Source organism: Hyperolius riggenbachi, chromosome 1 (genome assembly GCF_040937935.1).
Source record: "Hyperolius riggenbachi isolate aHypRig1 chromosome 1, aHypRig1.pri, whole genome shotgun sequence".
NCBI lineage: Eukaryota > Metazoa > Chordata > Amphibia > Anura > Hyperoliidae > Hyperolius > Hyperolius riggenbachi.
In genome coordinates, this window is record NC_090646.1 from 504,212,949 (window position 1) to 504,235,040 (window position 22,092).

General features: G+C 43.7%; 1 protein-coding gene across 1 annotated transcript in view; it reads right to left on the reverse strand.

The window, feature by feature from the left end:
• Window positions 1-22,092, reverse strand: part of LOC137532788 (adhesion G-protein coupled receptor D1-like) — an 853,822-nt gene that overhangs the window by 146,816 nt on the left and 684,914 nt on the right. Inside the window, exon 17 of the mRNA XM_068253730.1 lies at window positions 15,514-15,625. Within this exon, the coding sequence (XP_068109831.1) occupies window positions 15,514-15,625 (112 nt within the window). The remainder of the gene's footprint in view (window positions 1-15,513; window positions 15,626-22,092) is intronic.

Below are 22,092 nucleotides of genomic sequence, written 5' to 3' on the forward strand. Positions count from 1 at the left end.
ATTTCCTTTGCTCTTTACAAACAAACTTCCTTGAAAAGTGTCTATGCAAAGATGCCAGCTGGCCTCCCTACTTAGTCAGTTGGACTGTGCAATTTTCAGTGAGTGCTTTTGAAGATAAAGAAAACCCTGAGAATTCCTCAGGAGGAGATGGACTAGTCCAAAACCTGTCAGATTTGTACAATCTACTATAATTGACAGTGACATAAGTAAAAAGTAATGTATATTGCATTTTTCTCTGGAACAAATGTACATGCTCTATGAATGCATATATATGTGTATGTATGCATTTGTATGTATGTATTTAAATTTTACAATTTTCTGCAATAGTGGACCTTTATTAGGTATTCACAAGGGTTCTGCTTTATTTGGGTACATCCATCTTATACATCTTAGATATGATAATGGCTTGTTCTCTTTGGATTCTTTGCTAGTACATTCACCTCTAATTGCCATTTTTGGAAAGACTTGGTAGAGGAGAAGGGATAAGTGGCTGGATATCTGTGATTCAGGACAGAAGTGAGGCTTATTAATTGCTGGCCTGATTGCAAATATGCACCCAACAAAGAAAAATGTATCCAGTGCTATTGACAGTAGAAGCATCATAAGGTTTCAGCGCTGCGTAATATATTGGCGCTTTATAAATACAATAAATAATAATAATAATAATAAAATTTACATAAAATTATAAATGAATGTATTGTAAGTTGTTATGCTTCCTATTAATTATGAGCATACACCGGTATTTGAGTTTTCTATTTTCATTAAGTTGAGCAATGGGTGGTGAATGAGAATACTTTTTTTTTTTTTTTTTTAACAAACTCTTCTTTTCACGAAAATGTATAATTTCACTAAACAAAGATGTTGCAAATATTCAATGGCCCTTATTCAGTTCACTTTTTCTCCCAAGATTTCTCATAGGATATAATCTTTCATGGCGATTTTATCGGGTACCTTCACACTGAAATGAACAGTAATAGTCACTAATCATGGAAATTAATATAGCTGCTTACGGCAGAGCCTATACTATCAGCAAAGAAGGGTAGATGGGATAAGAGTTAGGCCTTGGGGGGGGGGGGGGGGTCAGGCTTAGGCATGGGGGGTAGGGGTTAGTCATTGGAGGGAGAATTAGGATTAGGTCATTAGAGAGATTTTCTTAGGGTTAGGAATCTGGGGGGGGGGGGGGGGGGTAGTAGGCATCAGAGGTCTTTTTTAAAGGTTAGGCATTAGAGGGGGGTTAGGGTTAGGCATCAGCAGAGGGGGAGGTTAGGGTTAGGCATCAGCAGAGGGGGGAGGTTAGGGTTAGGCATCAGCAGAGGGGGGAGGTTAGGGTTAGGCATCAGCAGAGGGGGGAGGTTAGGGTTTGGCATCAGCAGAGGGGGAGGTTAGGGTTTGGCATCAGCAGAGGGGGGAGGTTAGGGTTAGGCATCAGCAGAGGGGGGAGGTTAGGGTTAGGCATCAGCAGAGGGGGGAGGTTAGGGTTGGGCATCAGCAGAGGGGGGAGGTTAGGGTTAGGCATCGGGGGGTGATAGATGGTTAGGCTCAGGAATCCTTAGAGGGAAAGCTCTGTGCGACTGTTGAGAGCATCACTCAGGTGAATACTAGCTATTTGTCCAAGCAATGTTCCCTTATACTGAGCGATGGAGAGTGATGTTTTGAGGCACGGAGCTGCCCTTCAGCACCACAGCACTGCTGCCTTTCTCCCTCAGGAGATGCATGCACACCCATCATTGTCACCTAACATCCATCGCAAAGCTAGCAGGCTCCCAACAATTACCTGATATCTGCACTGCATGCCAGGCTCTGCTGGCACTGTTGCCTCTTGTCGCTCTGCGCCACCTGCAGTACGCAGCCATGACTGCTTCAGATGTCATCCTTTTTTCAGCCCTCACTGGAGCCCTGGCAAAGCATATTTGAAGCTCCTGCTGGGGCTCCCTATTCATCTACTAGGTGGGCCAATGAAAATCATCCTGATTCTCTTTGGACCAATAAGAATCAGGATGATTGTCATTGGTCCACCTAGTGGACAACTGGGGGACACCCAGTGGAAGTTTCAAAGATGTTTTTGCTGGGGCTCCAGTGAAGACTGAGAAGAGGATGGCATCCGTGTCAGTAATGGAAAGTCCTGTGGGTGACACAGAGCAACAGTGACAGCAGTGCCTGACATGTAGCGCTAACATCGGGTGAGCAGTGAAAGATGGGGACCAGCGGCTGAGGACCCTTCAATCTAGATTTAAAGGCGTAGATAGAAGAAAGAAGTAACAAGTAAAAGAAGAAAGCAATGACCGATGAAAAACAGAAGAAGCGTGTTATTTTCCCCGGATCTGTTTTTTAACACTAAATAGGAATAGGGTCAAAAGTGAGCTTCTATACATATGTACCTGGAAAGGGCAGTATTTCTGGTGGTTACCTTATAAAAAAAAGGGCTCCCAGATTGCACAAAAGCCCCCAGGGTCCATGATATGGACAGGGGCTCGGTAGGAGAGGAGGAGGCTTTGTTGCTCCTCTCTTCCAGACCCCCCAATATCTTATATTTCACTAAGGGGACCCCAGATGTCCTGCCTCTTTCAGGTAAATAGGTATAAAGGGTTACTTTTGACCTTGCACCTATTTAGTGTTAAAAACAGATCAATTAACTTTATTATGGGGGAAAAAATCATCTTCTGTATTCTTATGTTTTCCATCTGTCAATTCTTCATGCTTTAACTCCTTGCTTCTTTCTTCTGTCTTTATCTTAAAACTTGAGTTAAGAATTTCTCTGCTGATCATAACTACAACCTCCTCCGCAGAACATCCACCACTTTCAAGCTCCAGCTGGGGCTCCACATTGGTCTTTGGTCTGGACCAATGATAATACTCCTCAAGGAGTATTCTCATTGGCCCAAACCTAAACCAATAGGAAGTCACGCTAAAAACTTCAAAGATGCTTTGCATGGGGACAGGATTTCTAGAAAGGTGCAACAGAGCAGTAGATGTTATCCAGCACTGTGAGGATCACCGGGCTGGGCATGCCCGGCTGAGCTGCAGGGGGTTTGGCACTACAAAGGCAAGGACTGATGGGGAGCTCTGTGGACCTCTTTAGTAAAGGACACTCCCAGGTGTGGTGAAAGACCTGTGCTAGAGAGACTAGACATGCTGCTTAGCAGGTCTAAGCTAAAGCTCATGTCTGATGAGAAAATAACCTGCTAGGTAATAAAATCACCCAAGCAAGTTTTTGGACCCCCCCCCCCCCCCCAGTGCTTAATGCAGGATGCAGGGAGTGCAGGGAGGCTGGAACTGAACACTGCTTCCAATGATTTTCAGTCTAACAGTGGAGAGCTAGTGGGCAGTAAAGGATATCACTGTTATGGACTTACCTTCGGGATCCAGTGACGCGGCTGTCTCCGCCGAGAGCCTGTCACATCCTGGGACGGATCAGTGCCGCTCTTATGTGTGTCTCACAACCCCTGTGTCCCTAGCAATGGGGGCAGGCGCATGCATTCAGGAAGAGAGAAGGGATGGACGCATCTGCTTAGGCGTCCATCCTACGCTGCTAGGAGATGCGGAAGATAGTGTCAGCTGACATACTTAATCAGCTGACACTTAGGCAGGTCTGTATTGCTGCAGCTGATTGGTGTTTGCATGTGTGTGGCTGGCCACTGATTGAAGGATGCCTATTATATATATCCTGCTGTGTCAGTAGCTCCTTGCCTGTGATAGCTTTGGTTGTGTGCTAATTGCTAGGTGCTCTCCTGTATATATTGGATTTTGCTTATGTACCGACCTCTGCCTGGAAACTGACAACTCTCTGATTGCTGCCTGTATTTGACCCTTGCCTGGATACCAACTACTCTCTGATTGCCACCTGTACTGACCTTGCCTGGAACCTGATTACTGTTGATTTCTGCCTGGACCTACCTTGGATTTTCGGACTCTGAATTTGCCTGTCCCCTGTGTACTTCGATATCTCTAATCTTACGTGTATGACCTTGGATTGTTACTGGACTTTGTCAGTTATATATCAGTTGCCGTATATATAATTGAAAAGACAACTGATGAGCAAGGTAATGTCCTTGTTTCCCTACTCACGTGAGTGATATTACAGTTTAACGGTGTGTTGACCAGGAAGCTGTTAAAGGGGAACTTCAGCCTAAACAAACATACTGTCATTAAGTTACATTAGTTATGTTAATTAGAATAGATAGGTAATATAATTTTTTACCCACTCTGTTTTAAAAGAACAGGCAAATGTTTGTGATTCATGGGGGCTGCCATCTTTGTCATGGGGGCAGCCATCTTTTTGGTTGAAAGGAGATGACAGGGAGCAGGAGACACAGTTCCAACTGTCCTGTGTCCTGATAACCCCTCCCAGCTGCACACGCTAGGCTTCAAATGTCAAATTCAAAATGTAAAAAAAAAAACAATTTGCACCAAAACAGCAGAACGAGAGCAACAACATCAGAAATCCCATCATGCTTTGCACAACATCAGGGGGAAAAAGCCCGGGCAGTTTTCTTCTGTGCAGCTAAAAATGAGGCTTGGATAAGAGAAACAAAGTTCTGATGCTGTGAAACTGTTAAAGAAACACCAGGGGCTCGATTCACAAAACGGTGCTAACCCAGTTAGAGACTTTAGGCGTGATAACCATTGCACCACACTGGTGAAAAGCCAGTTTAGGCATGATAAGTTTAGGTGTGATAAGTTTAGGTGTGATAAGTTTAGGCATGCTAAGTTTAGATAAGTGTAGATAGCGTGCAAAGTCCCGCACGCAAAGCAGCGCCATTAAACTCTATGCGAAGTGCACCAGACTTTGCTAGCGCAAAACTTTTGATCAGCTGTGCACTGCGGTACTAACGCAGTTGGTGCTTAAACTTTTCATGCCTAAACTTATCACACCTAAACTTATCATGCCTAAACTTATCACACCTAAACTTATCACACCTAAACTTATCATGCCTAAACTGAGTTTAGGCATGATAAAGGGCTTTTCACCAGCGTGCTAACTGTTAGCACCGCTTTGTGAATCAGGCCCCTGGCCTTTTCAGTGCTGCTGAGTCGATTTTTAGTCCGGAGGTTCAGTTTAAGGGGTCATGTCCATTTTCAAAATGGAGGACAAAGAATTTAATTGATCACAGTGGACAAACAGGACGCAGGAGAAGGGAAAGAGATTTATAAGTGGCCTACACAGGAGGTAAGTATGATGTGTGTAAGTTTATTTTGACTTTTAATTTTCAGTTCAGATTTGCATTACACTTTTACATATTCATATAAAAAATACCCTTTAAAAAATATCAGCAATTTGTACTTTTTTTTTTAACACCAGTCATCAGCATGGAATGCACGTTCTTTTCTTTAATACTTTCGCCTTTTCTCTAAAGCTTAACTGGAAAGTATAATGACAGCCACCACTATATAATGCAGAAGGCTTATGAATTTTTCTTACGACAAAATGACAAAATGCTCAAATAGAAATTACTGCAAGAAATATCAATATTCTGCTCTGTAGAACTGTATAAAAGTCACTTCAGTCAGTCTCTGAGAAGTAACGATTGGAAACATTCCAATGCTCTCGATATGGATCTCCCTCTGCTATCAATACAAAGCTGGCTTTTCATTTCCAAATAGCTTACACATTATCACACTGATATTATCAATATGCAGGGAAAGACAGCTTGTGTAAATTATATAGACACAAGGTTATTATGGTTGTCCAAATCGTAAATATAGTTTACATGTTTGAATTGAGTGTTCAGATTGTCCTGTTGTTTTCTAATCCTTTGGCTGACAAATTGCAAAATAATAATTCCTTTTACAATGGTAATGAATAGCAGATGATGGACTGATACATTGTATATAAAATAACTTTCAGCTTTAGTCATTTTTCAAGGCTGTTTAACTCACACAAGTCCAGAAACAAAACCATCTAGAGGACTACCGTGTTTCCCCAAAAATGAGACACTGTCTTATATTAATTTTTGCTCTAAAAGATGTGCTAGGGCTTATTTTCAGAGGATGTCTTATATTTGGGCAAACACTGGTAGTTTTCTTATACAAAATATACTGTATATACTACATGTCATGATGAAGCACATGCAACATACACAAACCTTGTGGTTTGCAGATATAAGCTCTCACTTACAAGAAATTGATTCTGCTGCTCATGTGGGTGAGAGTCTATTTCTTGCAAGCAGAGAACTCTGTCAGGCTCCCCAGAGCTATGGTAGGATAAGCTGTGTGTCCTGGGAAATGATGAGGAGGTGAAGTGCTGCTGAAGCTCATCATGACAGATCAGGAGGGCTGGCTTCAACAAAAACACAAATTGCCTGACACATACAGGACTATAGAACTCACAATATACTGCTGCTCTCTTGTATTTGGCTTTGTATTGAGCGTTACTTGCTAGTGTCGTGTGGGCTGCTGCCTAGCTAGGGCTTAAATTTGGGGGATGTCTTATATTTCAAGAATTCTTGAAATTCCTGCTAGGTCTTATTCTCAGGGGGTGTCTTATTTTCAGGGAAACACGGTAGCTTTGGTCAGCTACAGAATGACACATATTCCATCTGGAGGATCACTTTGATCAGCTACAGAATGGCACATATTCCATTCTAGAGGACTAGCTTTGGTCAGCTACAGAATGACACATATTCCATCTAGAGGATCATCTTTGGTCAGCTACAGAATGACACATATTCCATTCTAGAGGACTAGCTTTGGTCAGCTACAAAATGACACATATTCCATCTAGAGGATCATCTTTGGTCAACTACAGAATGACACATATTCCCTCTAGAGGATCATCTTTGGTCAGCTACAGAATGATATATATTCCATCTAGTTGACTATCTTTGATTAGCTACAAAATGACATATTTTGGTCATCTACAGGGAAAATTGTAGATTTTTTCAATGCCCAATGCAAAGTTCCCTTTAACAAGTTCTGGGTAGCCATTTACTTTAGCGTTACCAAACGTAAGTTTCCCAAACATTGGCACCTATGGCAGTGCCCAGACTGCCTATTTTAGCCTCCATTTAGTTAGGGTTAGGGATCAGTTCGGGGGTAGATAGGGTTAGGCATATGCTTAACCAAACATGCTTAACCAACCCCCCTCCCCCTTACTCATCGATATAAGCACAGCCTTCGCTGCAGAACAATGATAAATATAAGGTGCCGATAATAAATATAGTGCCCAAATTTCCCCTTAAAGCCAAAAATTTGTATGGGCCCCTATGGCAACGCCCAAACGTTCCTGGTTTCCCTTTACCAGTGAATGTCACCTAGTTCTTTTTTATTGACTATATCTTTCAACATTAGAAGAAATCTCTTTTGAACCGAACGTAGAAAAGGCTCCTTATAAGGGTTTTCATTTGATATATTAACATGATATCATCCGCTCTGAAAGAGATGGATTGCATTTCTAAACACAAAGTCACACCAACCAATTTCAGCAACTGAGTTAACACTGGACCAAGTCACGCTTTGGGGACAGCTAAACAGAATGCTTGGTAAATGGAGCTAATTCCCTCCTCAATTTGGCAGCCATGGGATATTACGACATGAAAGCATTGGTTGCAGTCCTCCAAAGGGCTTACTGAGTCTTGCTGGATCCTGGATATTTTGTTATGCTACATTTGGCTAGCTGACTACATATACAATTGCTTTGTGCAACAAACACTTATTTTGGCTTATTTAAACAGATTTTATTTCCAAGTATTTTTTTCAGCAGTGATTTGCCAAAGTATGTTTAAAGTTAAAGAAGAAAACTTGGGTTGTTCAAACAAATATTACATTTATGAAGAAAATCCACTCGGTGACTGTTGTTTTAAATGTCAAGTGATGATTGTTCAGTTTCCGTGTTATTTTGACATTATGGCTAGGTTAAACAAACCTCAAAGTCAATGTGATATTTAATCTTAAATATAAAGACCGGAGGAATTGCCACAGAACTACATATACAATAGTCTGTCAATCATTTATTTGTTTTAACTTAAACTCGAATTCATGTTTTGTTTCTTTCATAGTCTCTTTACTGACTTTGGCATTAAATGTATTTATTTGTATACTAAAGGTTTTACAGATTATAATGTGATAGGAGTGAATTGTTTTTAACCACGTTAGGATCCTTGGCACGCATTTCTACGCCACTATAAACTTCACATGTGGATCAGGGGGTAGATATGCATACTGCTAGCTTACCGCCGCGTTCACAATCCCCACGCCACTTTCTTTCCCTCCACCATCGCAGCCCCGTCCATCTGTGATCGGGATATGAGAATCATCCATTTCTCAATCCCGATCACCGTTCCTGTGTCTTCTGAGACTTTGATAAGGTCACACAAGCTCTCAGACCCGACACTTCCATGTTCTTCCGTGTTTTATTAATAGAAACACAGTCTCAGTAGCACCATCTTGTGGTTAAAAAGTAAAAATACACCTAATTATACCACTATACTGTTTTACATAGAAATTGTATTATTATTATTTTTTTATTTTTTATTATTATTATTATTATTATTTGTAACCCCTTCCAACCCTGCCCCACAGTTACAGAAATAAAACACTTGTTAAAAAATTGAAATAAATTACATCATTTAAAAAAATGTACATTAATAGTTACCTTAGGGACTTTTCTAATATGTATGTCAGGAGAGTATATTTGTCACGATCTGTGATGATAGGTGGACGCAGAGAGTGTCTGATTACCGGTAATCTGCAGTATCACCGGCACACAGACGTATATCTGATTATGGGTGAGCTGCAGTCTCACCGACAATCCGATATATAAACTAACCCCTGCCCACTCAAGGTGTATAGTGATTGGTGCAACAGTAATAGGCACTACGCAGTGGCGAGACACACTGCTAGTGGCAACTTCCGTCCAGCGGCAAGGGCCCGCTGGAGGAGGATAGTGAAACAAGCAAAATTCGGCAACAGAGTATCAATAAAGCAAGGTACAGAATCAGGAGGCTAGGACGGAGTTTAATAACGAGCCGGGGTACGGCAACAGGAGATCGGAATATCAAGGTACAGTATCACAGATCAGAGGCGAAAACGAGAGGTACAGCAAGGTCGGCAACAGGAGATCAGATAGGCAAAAGTACAAGAGGATTAGGCAAGAGCAAGGTCAAGAACGAGCAAAAAGGTCAAAGGCACAGATAAATCACAATGGTATGTTTCTTCCAGTACTTATATATTGGCAGTACCAATATATAAGTATACTGTGGATCCGAGAGCTAACACAGGTGTGATCGCTACAGCGGACACAGAATACTGACAGTCTGCTGCTTAAATGCAGACTGTCACTTCAGCAAACTCCACCCCCCCGATGATGTCAGGAAGGAGGCGGCAACTGTCCCGGCAGCCTGCTCATGTGATTTTCCTCCTCAGGGCATAAAGGGCGTGACGCTCCGTGCGTGCGCGCGTTGCCCTGCCCTGCTGAGACATGCTCCTGGTGGTACGCTGAGCGGAGGAGGATGCCGCCGGGACAGACCGGAAGTTCGGGGTCCCGATGACGTCAGCCGCGAGCGCGGCGTTCGCACTACCGCTGGCAGTGGGGGTGAGTCCATGCCTGACATTACCCCTCCCCTGAGGCGTGGTCTCCGAACGCGCCAATGAAGGTCTATCAGGGTTTGTATCATGAAATTCCCGTATGAGTTCCTGTGCATGAAATTGATGTGCTGGTACCCAGGATCTCTCCTCCGGACCATAACCCTTCCAATGAACCAGATACTGAAGAGAATTCTGAACAAACCGGGAATCCAGAATTCTCTCAACCTCATACTCAGGTTCACCGTCAACAAGCACAGGGGGGGGACCAGAGTCCACCTGTACTGCGGGTTTCAGCAATGACACATGAAATGTTCTTACTCCCCGCATTGACTGAGGTAATGTCACTTGATAAGATACCCTATTGATCCTTTTGGCTACAGGATATGGACCTATAAATTTAGGTCCAAGTTTAGCTGATGGCTGTCGTAAGGCGATATGCCGAGTGGAGATCCAGACAAGATCTCCGGGAGAGAACTCCCACTCAGGAGAACGCCTTCGGTCAGCCTGTTGTTTCTGGGCCGAGACTGTTTTCCTTAAATTATTATTAACCTCCCTCCAAAGAGTTCTTAGCGTCTCTTGCCAGACCTCTAGGGCAGGAAAAGGTGAGGACCTGACAGGGAGTGATGAAAACCTTGGTGACCTTCCATTGACAATTTGAAAAGGTGAAAACCCAGAGGAAGAACTCCGAAGATTATTATGGGCAAATTCAGAATATGGTAAGTACTGAACCCACTCTGTTTGATTGTCTGCCACATAACATCGGAGGTATTGTTCCAAGGACTGATTCATTCTCTCCGTTTGCCCATTAGTTTGGGGATGAAACCCAGATGAAAAGGAGAGGGTGATCCCTAATGCCTTGCAAAATTCTCTCCAGAATTCTGAAATGAACTGCACCCCCCTGTCAGATACTATGTTCTCAGGAACCCCGTGAAGACGAAGAATGTGGATTACGAAAAGATCTGCAAGTTCTTTAGCGGAAGGAAGTTTCTTCAAAGGTACAAAATGAGCCATCTTAGAGAATCGGTCCACAATGACCCAAATCACCGTATTACCGTCCGAGGGTGGTAATTCCCCCACAAAATCCATGGATACATGAGTCCAGGGCTCGGAGGGTATAGGCAGCGGCTGGAGGGTACCCATCGGAGATACACGTGAGGGTTTACTCCGTGAGCACACTGAACAAGACACAACAAAATCCTCCACATCACTCCTCCACGAAGGCCACCAGACGCTCCTGGACAATAATTCTCTAGTTCGAGCCACTCCAGGGTGACCAGCTAGCTTATGAGCATGAAAGAATTGAAGTATTTGTAATCTGAACTGTAACGGTACAAACATGAGGTCAGACGGTTTCCCTACTGGACTATCCTGTTGGTAGGGAAGCAGGACAGAGGCAATATCCCTCATAGAGTCTATACTGGCTACGACAATTTTCTCAGATAAAATTGGATCTGGTTCGGAGGGCAGTACTGATTCAATGTCAAAACATCGTGAAAGAGCATCAGCCTTGATATTTTTGCTTCCAGGTTTAAACGTGATGATGAAATCAAACCTAGAAAAGAATAAAGACCACCGTGCCTGCCTGGGATTTAACCTCTTAGCCCCCTTCAGATATTCCAGGTTCTTATGATCCGTATAGACCGTAATCACATGTTCCGCCCCCTCCAGCCAGTGTCGCCACTCCTCAAAAGCCAACTTCACGGCTAATAGCTCCCTGTTCCCGATATCGTAATTCCTCTCTGCCTCAGAAAATGTTTTCGAAAAAAACGCGCAAGGGTGAAGTCTCCCTTGTGATCCGGAGTATTGTGACAAGACTGCCCCAACCCCGATCTCTGACGCGTCTACCTCCACTATGAATGGCCTGGACGAATCGACATGGTGCAAAATGGGGGCCGAACAAAAGGCAGTTTTAAGACTCGTAAAAGCAGAAATGGCTTCGGGAGACCAATTGCTAACATTAGCCCCTTTCTTAGTCATGTCAGTGAGGGGAGCTACCAGAGCGGAGTACCCCTTTATGAATTTCCTGTAATAGTTAGCAAACCCCAGAAAACGTTGTAAGGCCTTTAGATCAACTGGTTGCGGCCAGTCTAAAACTGCCGCAACTTTACTGCTATCCATAGCTAACCCAGATCTGGAAATGATATAGCCAAGAAATGGGACTTCATTGACTTCAAACAAACATTTCTCCAACTTGGCATATAATGAATTCTCCCGTAACTTTTGTAATACATACTGGACCTGAGATCTATGTTCCCTGATATTGCGAGAAAAAATCAGAATGTCGTCCAAATAAACGACCACAAATTTCCCTACCACCTCCCTAAAAATGTCATTAACTAATTCTTGGAAAACAGCGGGGGCATTACACAGACCAAAGGGCATGACTAGGTACTCGTAATGCCCATCCTGAGTATTAAATGCCGTCTTCCATTCGTCACCCTGTCTAATTCTGACCAGATTGTAAGCTCCCCTGAGATCTAGTTTAGTAAAGATCTGGGCACCTGTGACCTGAAAAAAGAGATCATCAATCAGGGGGAGTGGGTATCGGTTCTTTATCGTTATGGCATTAAGAGCTCGATAGTCGATGCAGGGACGCAGCCCCCCATCTTTTTTCTTTACGAAGAAAAATCCTGCCCCCGCGGGTGATCTAGAGGGTCTAATGAACCCCTTATCTAAGTTTTCCTGAATGTACTCCCTCATGGCCACCTTTTCGGGTCCCGTGAGATTATAAAGATGACCTCTAGGGGGCATGGTTCCTGGTCTAAGCTCGATTGGACAGTCATAAGGCCTATGAGGTGGTAGTGAATCGGCCGATCGTGGACAAAACACATCAGCGAAGGAGCTATAAGGCTGAGGTAAACCTTGAGGGGTTAATTGAGTGGAACGAAGAGGGCATTTTGATATGCAGTGCTTCTGACAGTAGGTTGACCAAGACAGCAACTGACCAGAAGACCAATCAATCTGTGGAGAATGTAACCGTAACCAGGGAAGGCCCAATATAATCGAGCAAGAAGGCATTCTGATAAGGTAAAATCGTAATTTTTCACAATGTAAAACCCCAACGGTGCAGATTAATTCAGGAGTGATAGAGACAGGTTGACTATCTTGTAATGGGGAATCGTCGATTGCAGTGACTATGATACGTTTCTCAAGAGGAACCACCGGTATGCCTAATTTAAGTGCTAAATTATAATCCATAAAATTGGCTGCAGCGCCCGTATCAATAAAAGCCTGCAGTGCAATGTCTTGTTTGTCCCAAGAAATGGAAATGGGAAATAAGATTTTATCTTTTGGAGGTACGGAATTCTCGCCCAGGGTAGTACCCCCGACTAACCCTAGGCGGAGAAGTTTTCCGGCTTCTTGGAACAAACAGAGGCAATATGACCCTTGTCCCCACAATATAAGCACAGACCCTCTTTTCTCCTTCTCAATTTCTCTGTCTCGGATAATTTAGAGTGACCCAGCTGCATGGGCTCCTCAGTAGAAGAGGAAGTGGTAACACTTGTGGAAGGTTGTGAGCGCATGAAGGGTCGCTGCCTGGTAGACCTGTGAAAACGTACTCTGCGGTCTATTTTGATGGCAAGACTTATGGCCTCATCTAAAGTTCTAGGTTCAGGATGACTTAGCATTAATTCCGACACAGAATCAGACAACCCCGTTAGGAAGCGATCCAAAAGAGACTGCGCCTCCCACCTGGTAGAAAATGACCATTTGTGGAATTCCGCAGCATAGGTTTCCACTGAATTCTGACCCTGTTTGAGTCTTTTTAATTTCCTCTCAGCTGTGGCGGAAGTATCTGGATCGTCATACACGACCGCCATGGCTTCGAAAAAAATTTCTACAGAGGTAAGAGCCTCATGACCCAAGGGTAGGCTATAGGCCCATGTCTGTGAGTCTCCTTGTAAAAGGGTTCTTATGAGCGTGACCCTTTGCAACTCAGAACCAGAGGAAATGGGACGCATTTGAAAATATGATTGACACCGATCCCGGAAATTACGGAAATCGGAGCGTTCTCCTGAAAACAATTTGGGTAACGGCATTTTGGGTTCAACCGGTAATACAGGAGCGGGATTAACTGGTGCTTGCAGGTTTTGCACAACCTCAGCTAGTCGGTTAAGCTGGACCTGCTGATCTTTAACGGTCTGGTTTAATTGAGCGACGACTGTCGTCAAAGTGTTAACCTGCTGGACCAGAGCATCCATTTTTTGGTCCGCTGTACTGTCACGATCTGTGATGATAGGTGGACGCAGAGAGTGTCTGATTACCGGTAATCTGCAGTATCACCGGCACACAGACGTATATCTGATTATGGGTGAGCTGCAGTCTCACCGACAATCCGATATATAAACTAACCCCTGCCCACTCAAGGTGTATAGTGATTGGTGCAACAGTAATAGGCACTACGCAGTGGCGAGACACACTGCTAGTGGCAACTTCCGTCCAGCGGCAAGGGCCCGCTGGAGGAGGATAGTGAAACAAGCAAAATTCGGCAACAGAGTATCAATTAAGCAAGGTACAGAATCAGGAGGCTAGGACGGAGTTTAATAACGAGCCGGGGTACGGCAACAGGAGATCGGAATATCAAGGTACAGTATCACAGATCAGAGGCGAAAACGAGAGGTACAGCAAGGTCGGCAACAGGAGATCAGATAGGCAAAAGTACAAGAGGATTAGGCAAGAGCAAGGTCAAGAACGAGCAAAAAGGTCAAAGGCACAGATAAATCACAATGGTATGTTTCTTCCAGTACTTATATATTGGCAGTACCAATATATAAGTATACTGTGGATCCGAGAGCTAACACAGGTGTGATCGCTACAGCGGACACAGAATACTGACAGTCTGCTGCTTAAATGCAGACTGTCACTTCAGCAAACTCCACCCCCCCCGATGATGTCAGGAAGGAGGCGGCAACTGTCCCGGCAGCCTGCTCATGTGATTTTCCTCCTCAGGGCATAAAGGGCGTGACGCTCCGTGCGTGCGCGCGTTGCCCTGCCCTGCTGAGACATGCTCCTGGTGGTACGCTGAGCGGAGGAGGATGCCGCCGGGACAGACCGGAAGTTCGGGGTCCCGATGACGTCAGCCGCGAGCGCGGCGTTCGCACTACCGCTGGCGGTGGGGGTGAGTCCATGCCTGACAATATTACTGTTAATTTTGCAAAAAAGTCTTGTAATAAGTGAAATAGTATTAAAAATCCCTAAACGGAAAAAATGCTCCTTTATTTCCAGATAATATATTATAGTCATACATTGTACTAGGGACACAATTTAAACATTGTACTAACCGGGAGAAATGGGCAAATAAAATGTGTGGGTTTTATGTATCAAAGCATGTTTTATTTTAATACTATAATGGCTGAAAACTGAGAAATAATGATTTTTTTTTCTTTTTTTTTCCTATTATTCTCCTTTTACAATGCATATAACATAAAATAATTTATAGCAAAAAGTACCACCCATAGAAATCGTAATTTGTGGCGAAAAAAACAATATATACTGTAGATCATTTCAGTGTGATAAGTAACTATAAAGTCATCGCTGAATGAATGGGAGGAGCTCTGAAATGCGAAAATTATTTTGTTTTTTAAGGGTCAAAACCTGTCCTGAAATGGTTAATAACATCTGTATATCTGTGCAACACGTATACAGTGTGTTTGATGTCATATGGCAGAGGACTAATCATTTAGCAAATTATTACTTATTAGAGGGGACATTTTTACAGAAGTTGCAATTCTTGTGTACTGTATATGTATGTAACCAGGGCCTGGATTTCTCTCCTGCCTAATCTATGTAAAGTCCTGAGAGAAGTGTAAATGAGAGGCTACTCACCCAGGTCTCGATATTCTACTGACCAGATCTCCCTTTATTTGGGGCTAGTGCACACACACACACACACACACACACACACACGCACGCACGCACGCACGCACACACACAAACACACACACACACACTCACACACACCTATTTGAACTCACTAAAGAGCATACATACCGTCCCAGGTATAAAACGAAAGCTGACCAGAAGAAGAATCTGTGCAACTAGAATGGCAAACGAGAGGTTGGCATGGATATGGTAACGCTGGTTTCTGATTGTACTCACTGACCTGCAACATAGGAAAAAATAAACTATTTGTGAATAAGCGAATGGACACATACACATTAATTAATGTGAGAAAACAATGTTACTTATCAAGAAAGGTCAATGCGATGCCAATAAGCCTACACAAATGTATGCAGCGTGAAACCACAGACCAATGATGTGCAGCCGCTGTTGCATGTGACTGGACCATTTCCAAGATGAACAAATTAGAACTGAGATAAATGGCCATCAGGACATATTTTATTTCCAACCTGCATGCCAAAAAAATGCAACAGGTAAAGCTAAACTAGGCTCCATAAACTGTAAAAATGATAATAACTCTCTCCACTGGAATCTCTGAAAAATGCCATACAAAGTCATGAGTTTATGGACATCTACCTAAGATGGAATGTCAACCTTTTTTTGGCTGAGGCTATGTTCACAGTTACCGCACTGCAATGATAAGCCTATAGGACGTTCACAGTGGGATGTCAGTGTTGCATTGTAACGTGTAGTGTTATGGTAACGCACTGCTGCAGTGTGTTACCTCTAAACACACACGTTACCGGGTACAGGAAAGCATACTTCTCATTGCCTGTATGCTTCACTGTATCTTATACATGTGATGGACTGACGGTAACACAGCATTAACCATTTCTGCCGCCCGAACGTAAAGCTCACATCTGGGCGGCTGCGCTGCTGCGGTGCAGCGCTTCAGCGCACTCCCACGCGCGATAGCGGGCGCACCCCCATGCCCCCGTGCTGTCCCCCAGTAGCCCTGAGATCAGTGAATGGGAAAATGGTTCCGGATCACTGATCCATGTCCCCAGCAGAAAAACTGAAGCACTCTTACAAGAGGCTTCAGTCTTTCTGCACGTAAAATTTTCCACGCCATCCTTGTGCTTCCGGTTAGCGAGAAGCACAAGGAGAGAAAAAAAAACTCAAGGTGGCCATCTTGTGGCCAAATAGTAAAACTACATCTACATATTTTTTACATTACAATTTACACATATAATAACATTAAAAATTATCTGTTTATTTCCCACACCAAAATATTACCCAAATACATTTTTTAATGGAAAAAAATTACATTTAAAAAAAAAAGACATAAATAGTTACCCAAGGGTCTGAACTTTTTAAATATGCATTTGAAGGGAGTATACTACGAACATTTTTTAAATTATAAGCGTGTAAATAGTGATGGACGCCAAATAGAAAAAATGCATCTTTATTTCCAAATAAAATATTGGCGCCATACATCGTGATAGGGACAAAATGTAAATGGTGTCATAACCAAGACAAACGGGCAAATAAAATACATAGGTTTTAATTATGGTAGCATGGATTATTTTAAAGCTATAAAGCCGAAAACTGAGAAATAATGATTTTTTTCAATTTTTTTCGTATTAATCCTGTTAAAATGCATTTATAAAAAAATAATTCTTAGCAAAATGTACCACCCAAAGAAAGCCTAATTAGTGGTGGAAAAAACAAGATATAGAGCAATAAATTGTGATAAGTAGTGACAAAGTTATTAGCGAATGAATGGGAGGTGAAAATTGCTTTGATGCATAAGGTGAAAAATCCCCGCGGGCTGAAATGGTTAATGTGCGTTACTAGCTTTTTTTTATGTGTTGCATTGTAACGCTGCATTGAGACTTTAACATTGCATCACAACACAGCATCCTACTGTGAACCTAGCCTTAGTCTTCATGACAAAATTCTCATGTTTAATACAGCTATAATTATACAGTAACAGGTTAGATTTTTTTCCCATCTAATCAGATGCATGAAATCTAAAGACAGTGTAGGAGATGACAAAATGTTTGTTTTCTCTGTGCAGACATCTGATGTGCAGTGGCCAGTGATAGATAGACCAGAACCCGGGATAATTGCAAACAAGAATCCATTGTTATCCTGAAAACATGACTCAAATTACTTGGCATTTCAATGAAATTAAGGCCGGCTGCATACTGAAATGAAAAATAAATTTGAATAATATCAAACCGTATGTGCCTGCTCTTCTGTTCGCGCCATGCTGCCCCCGTTACTTTGTCTGAAACCTGAAAAGCAGCCAGGTCCCTTCAACACAGCAACACATTCTAGGCTCTCCTGCCAAGGAGGCCGAGCTTTAGGACAGCCGTATCTGTTTGATTTAATGGTAACAATTATTGTATCCCCTCTGTGGATATCTGTGATCTCTTAAATGCAGACAACTGTCCTCCCCTTATGTGTTAACATTAAACCAGCCTCAAGTGACAATCTAACTAAGCGCTTCCACCCTGGCAGGCGAACACTGCAGTACAGATGGTATTCATAAACAATTCATCTACACATCCAAAAGTCCGGTGGGTCAAAACCTTCTGCTAAACATGTTAAATGTTCATGGATGAAACTAAAATGCCACTTTTCTTGCCTCAACGCTTTCCATTTTTTCAGCCAGCACAATGTACCGATTCACTGACATTGCTCTGCACTGGGAATATTAAATTGCGGCTCTCACTTCAGCTGTCTCTCAAGAACAATTCTCCTTCTGTCTCATGCTAGTGAGTAAAAATCACTGTATATAAATTAGGGGTTTAATAGTGATATGCGGTTGGCCGTAAACCTTGTTAATGCATTGTCTACTTTGTATACTTTGTATGATGTTATCTTAAAGACTTCAAAACTATAATAGCTAAGTGAAAATAAATGCTTTTAGGGAGCCTTCACTTCACAAAATCCTTAAAATGTGCCCGTGTCCATGTTTTGTGAAGTGAAGTTAACTTGTCAAAACAGTTATAACAGCTCCATGCATTTTTCTTTGTTCTGAAATTGTCTCTTTATCCATTTAGCAGCCAAATTATTTAGAGGCTTGCAAGTGTTCTAGGCCAATTTATTTAAGCACATTTTTTAATACTTATTTATTACATTTCCTTGCTAATCATTAGTACTGCTGTAATGTATATTTATGGCCACTTGTCACTAGAGGGCAGTGTGAGACAATAACATAGGCCTTTTAGCTTCTATATTTTCAGCTAGCAGGGAGACATCAAAGCATTCCAAGAATTTAAAGCACAATGGGCTCAATTCTGGTAGCTATGTGAGGTGAAGCAAACAGTAGTCGGGAAAATACCTCATTCATTAATCATTATTTTTTATTTTATTTTTTTTTCAATCTTGTACATTTTCCCACCTGCTGATTATGTTCAGTAACTTTCCGACACAGGGGGAAAACATGCGATGCTGAGTGCTATTCACTGGGAAAATGGTGAGGTATTTTACCGACAGTTTTGTGAGGCACTTAAGCTTGTGGGAGTGGTAATTGTTCACGTGGGGGATTTTGGCGCCACTGCAGCTTCCCAGCTAAAAACAGGCTGGGTTTGACCTGTTAAGTAGATGGACTGAGGGAGCAGCAAGAGGACTGGAGCAGACGCAGTGGAGGACGGCAGACTGAGGCTAAGATGCTGGAAGGTGGAAGCAGGAGTGAAAAAGTATTCATGCTTTTTCAATCTTGTGTAAGTATATATTTTTTCTTATTTGTAATCTCCCTCCAACCTCTGCCCCCAACTTCCCGAACCCCAACCTCTGTGTGGAACCCCAATTTCCCCCCCTCCGCCTGCCGTTCCCCAGCCTCCGGTTAATAGTGATCTGACCCCCAGCCTCTAATAGTGCTTCGACCCCCCCCCCCTTCCGAGCCCCAGCCTCTAATAGTGCTCCGACCCCCCTCCCAACCCCAGCCTTTAATAGTGCTCTGACCCTCCTCCTGACCACAGACTCTCATAGTGCTCCGACCCCAGCCTCTCATAGTGCTCCGTCCCCCCTCCCAACCCCCCCCCCCCCCCGCTTCTAATAGTGCTCCGACCCCCAACCTCTATGTTGTTATGATAAGTAAAAGTGTTCAAACCCTCTTCATCTCTACCCCCCCCCCCCCATTTGGCCGCAGCACCCCACACAATCACACCAGATCCCCTTGCGGCGGTGTAAAATAAAATGTATCGGTGCTACTACTCACCATTATGGAATGACATCAACAAGCCACGTCCCTGGTACAGTAAACAGCTGGAGCTGTACGGAGAAGGTGGAGAGTGCCCGTTTAACACAGGAGAGTGGGTGGTGTCGGGTGAGTACAGATGAAGAGGGTTTGAGCACTTTTACTTATCGTAACAACATTGAGGCTGGGAGTCGGAGCACTATTAGAGGTAGGGGGGTTGTGAGGGGGGTCAGATCAATATGAGAGGCTGGGGTCAGAAGGGGGGTCGGAGCACTATAAGAGGCTGGGGTCGGGAGGGGGGGTCGGAGCACTATGAGAGGCTGGGGTCAGGAGAGGGGTTAAACAATAGCCCAAAGCTGTATGGGGGAGGAGGAGGGTGCGTGATCAACGCTGGAGAGAGCCACGATGGTGAGCAGTACTACCGTTGCACATATCACAGCGCTGCAGGGGGATTAAGTGGTGGGGGCGGCAGAGAGATCGGGACGGAGTAATGGGGGGAGTTAAGAGCAATTTTAATTCATTTACCTATATACTCACTATATACAGGGGGAATCTGACTATGTATACGCTAGCTATATACTGGGGGGATCTGGCTACATATACTAACTACATAAATGGGGGAATGTGACTGACTATACATACTGGCTATACAGGGGTGGGGGATGGCTACTTACAGGGGATCTGAATGTATATACTGCCTATATACAGGGGGATCTGAATATATACATTGGCTATATACAAGGGGATCTGACTATATATACTGGCTATATATTTAGTATAGACTATATAGTATAGACTGGGGGCAACTTTTCCAGGCTACCTATAATGGGGGCAACTATTCCGGACTACCAATACTGGGGGCAACGATACTACGCTCCCTCTACTGTGGGTCAACTATTCTAGGCTACCTATACTGGAGGCAACTAATCCACGCTACCTATAAGGGGGGCACCTATACCTGGCATTACCCGCCATGGCTTGCTCTGCACGCCGTACTCACTCCTTTCCTTTTTTTGGGGGGGGGAGGTGTCATTTAATACCCAGCACCTGGTGTCAAATGCCCTAGGTATGCCACTGCTGGGGACACGTAATACCTGTCTCAGCTATATTGGGGATACTTAATACCTGTCATAGCTAAAGTCTTATGCCAGGAATACACAATGAGATTTTTCAGCAGATTTACTGTCCGATCGATTTTCTGATTGTTTTTCTAATCGATTTCCATTCACTTCTATGAGAAATCAATCAGAAAAACGATTGAAAATAAGATCAGACATGTTGGAAATTATCTATTGAACCATCTATATGCCAAAAAATCTCATGGTGTATTCTCAGCATTAGTCACAGAACTGCATTTACCGTGTGGTAGAGGTAGGTCTAATTATGGGATGTAAAAGACATGCAAACACACTCCTTATGTCTTTTCAGAATTCAAAATACCACACATTTTTAGTCGAAAATGACCACATAAATGACCTCATGAAATGACATGAGGTAAAACTTTACTTAAACTACCAGAATTCAAAAGTTGATTTACCTCATGAGGTAAATAAAATTCCATGAGGTAATTATCAACTAAATGCTACCAGAATTGAGCCCAATGAGTTCTGCTGACTGAGGTCAAAAGCAGTGCACTTATCTAAAATAAGATACCGTATTTTTCGGACTATAAGACGCACTTTTTCTCCACTAAAAAGGGGAGGAAAAAGTCCCTGCGTCTTATAGACCGAATGTGCAGCCAGGTGTCCCCCAAAGGCAAGACATAGCCGGAAGCCCTCACCTATCTAGCTCCGTAACTTGCTTCTGCAGCAACCAGCGTGAGATGGATGGGGGAATCCAGCATTTTCACTTTCTGCAGTGAAAGAGCATTCCGGCTCTTTCACTGCAGAGTAGCCAAGGGGTTGCCGCGGGGCTCTGACTCATTAGCGGCTGTCATCCGGCTGAAGAGTGGCCCTCGGTCTTCTGGATGCCCAGTAATTGGCGGCTCCAGCTTCCCCGCCATTGCTGTTCCTGTGGAGTGGGCACCTCCAGTGAGTAGATGGCCCCCGTAGCTCCTGCAACATCTCTAGCTCCCCGCCGCTACTGTTCCTGTGAACCTCGCACAACGTAGCAGCTCCAGAGAGAGGATGGTCCATGTTGCTGCTGCAATGGCTCCAGCTCCCCGCTGCTGACTTTTTCCTCCGCCGCTGATGTTCCTGGGAAGCGTGCACCACGTGGGCAACTCCAGAGACAGGATGGTCCATGTGGCTGCTGCAACGGCTCCAGCTCCCCGCCGTTGACTTTTTCCTCCGCTGCTGATGTTCCTGGGAAGCGTGCACCACGTGGGCAGCTCCAGAGAGAGGATGGTCCATGTGGCTGCTGCAACGACTCCAGCTCCCAGTCTGTTTTCCCGGCCACCGTTCCTGTAGAGCGGGCACTAGTGGGCAACTCCAGCGAGCTGATGACCCACGTGGCTCCTGCAACAGCTCCAGCTCCCTGCCGCTGTACCCCGCCTCTGAGAACGCTGATGTTCCTGTGGA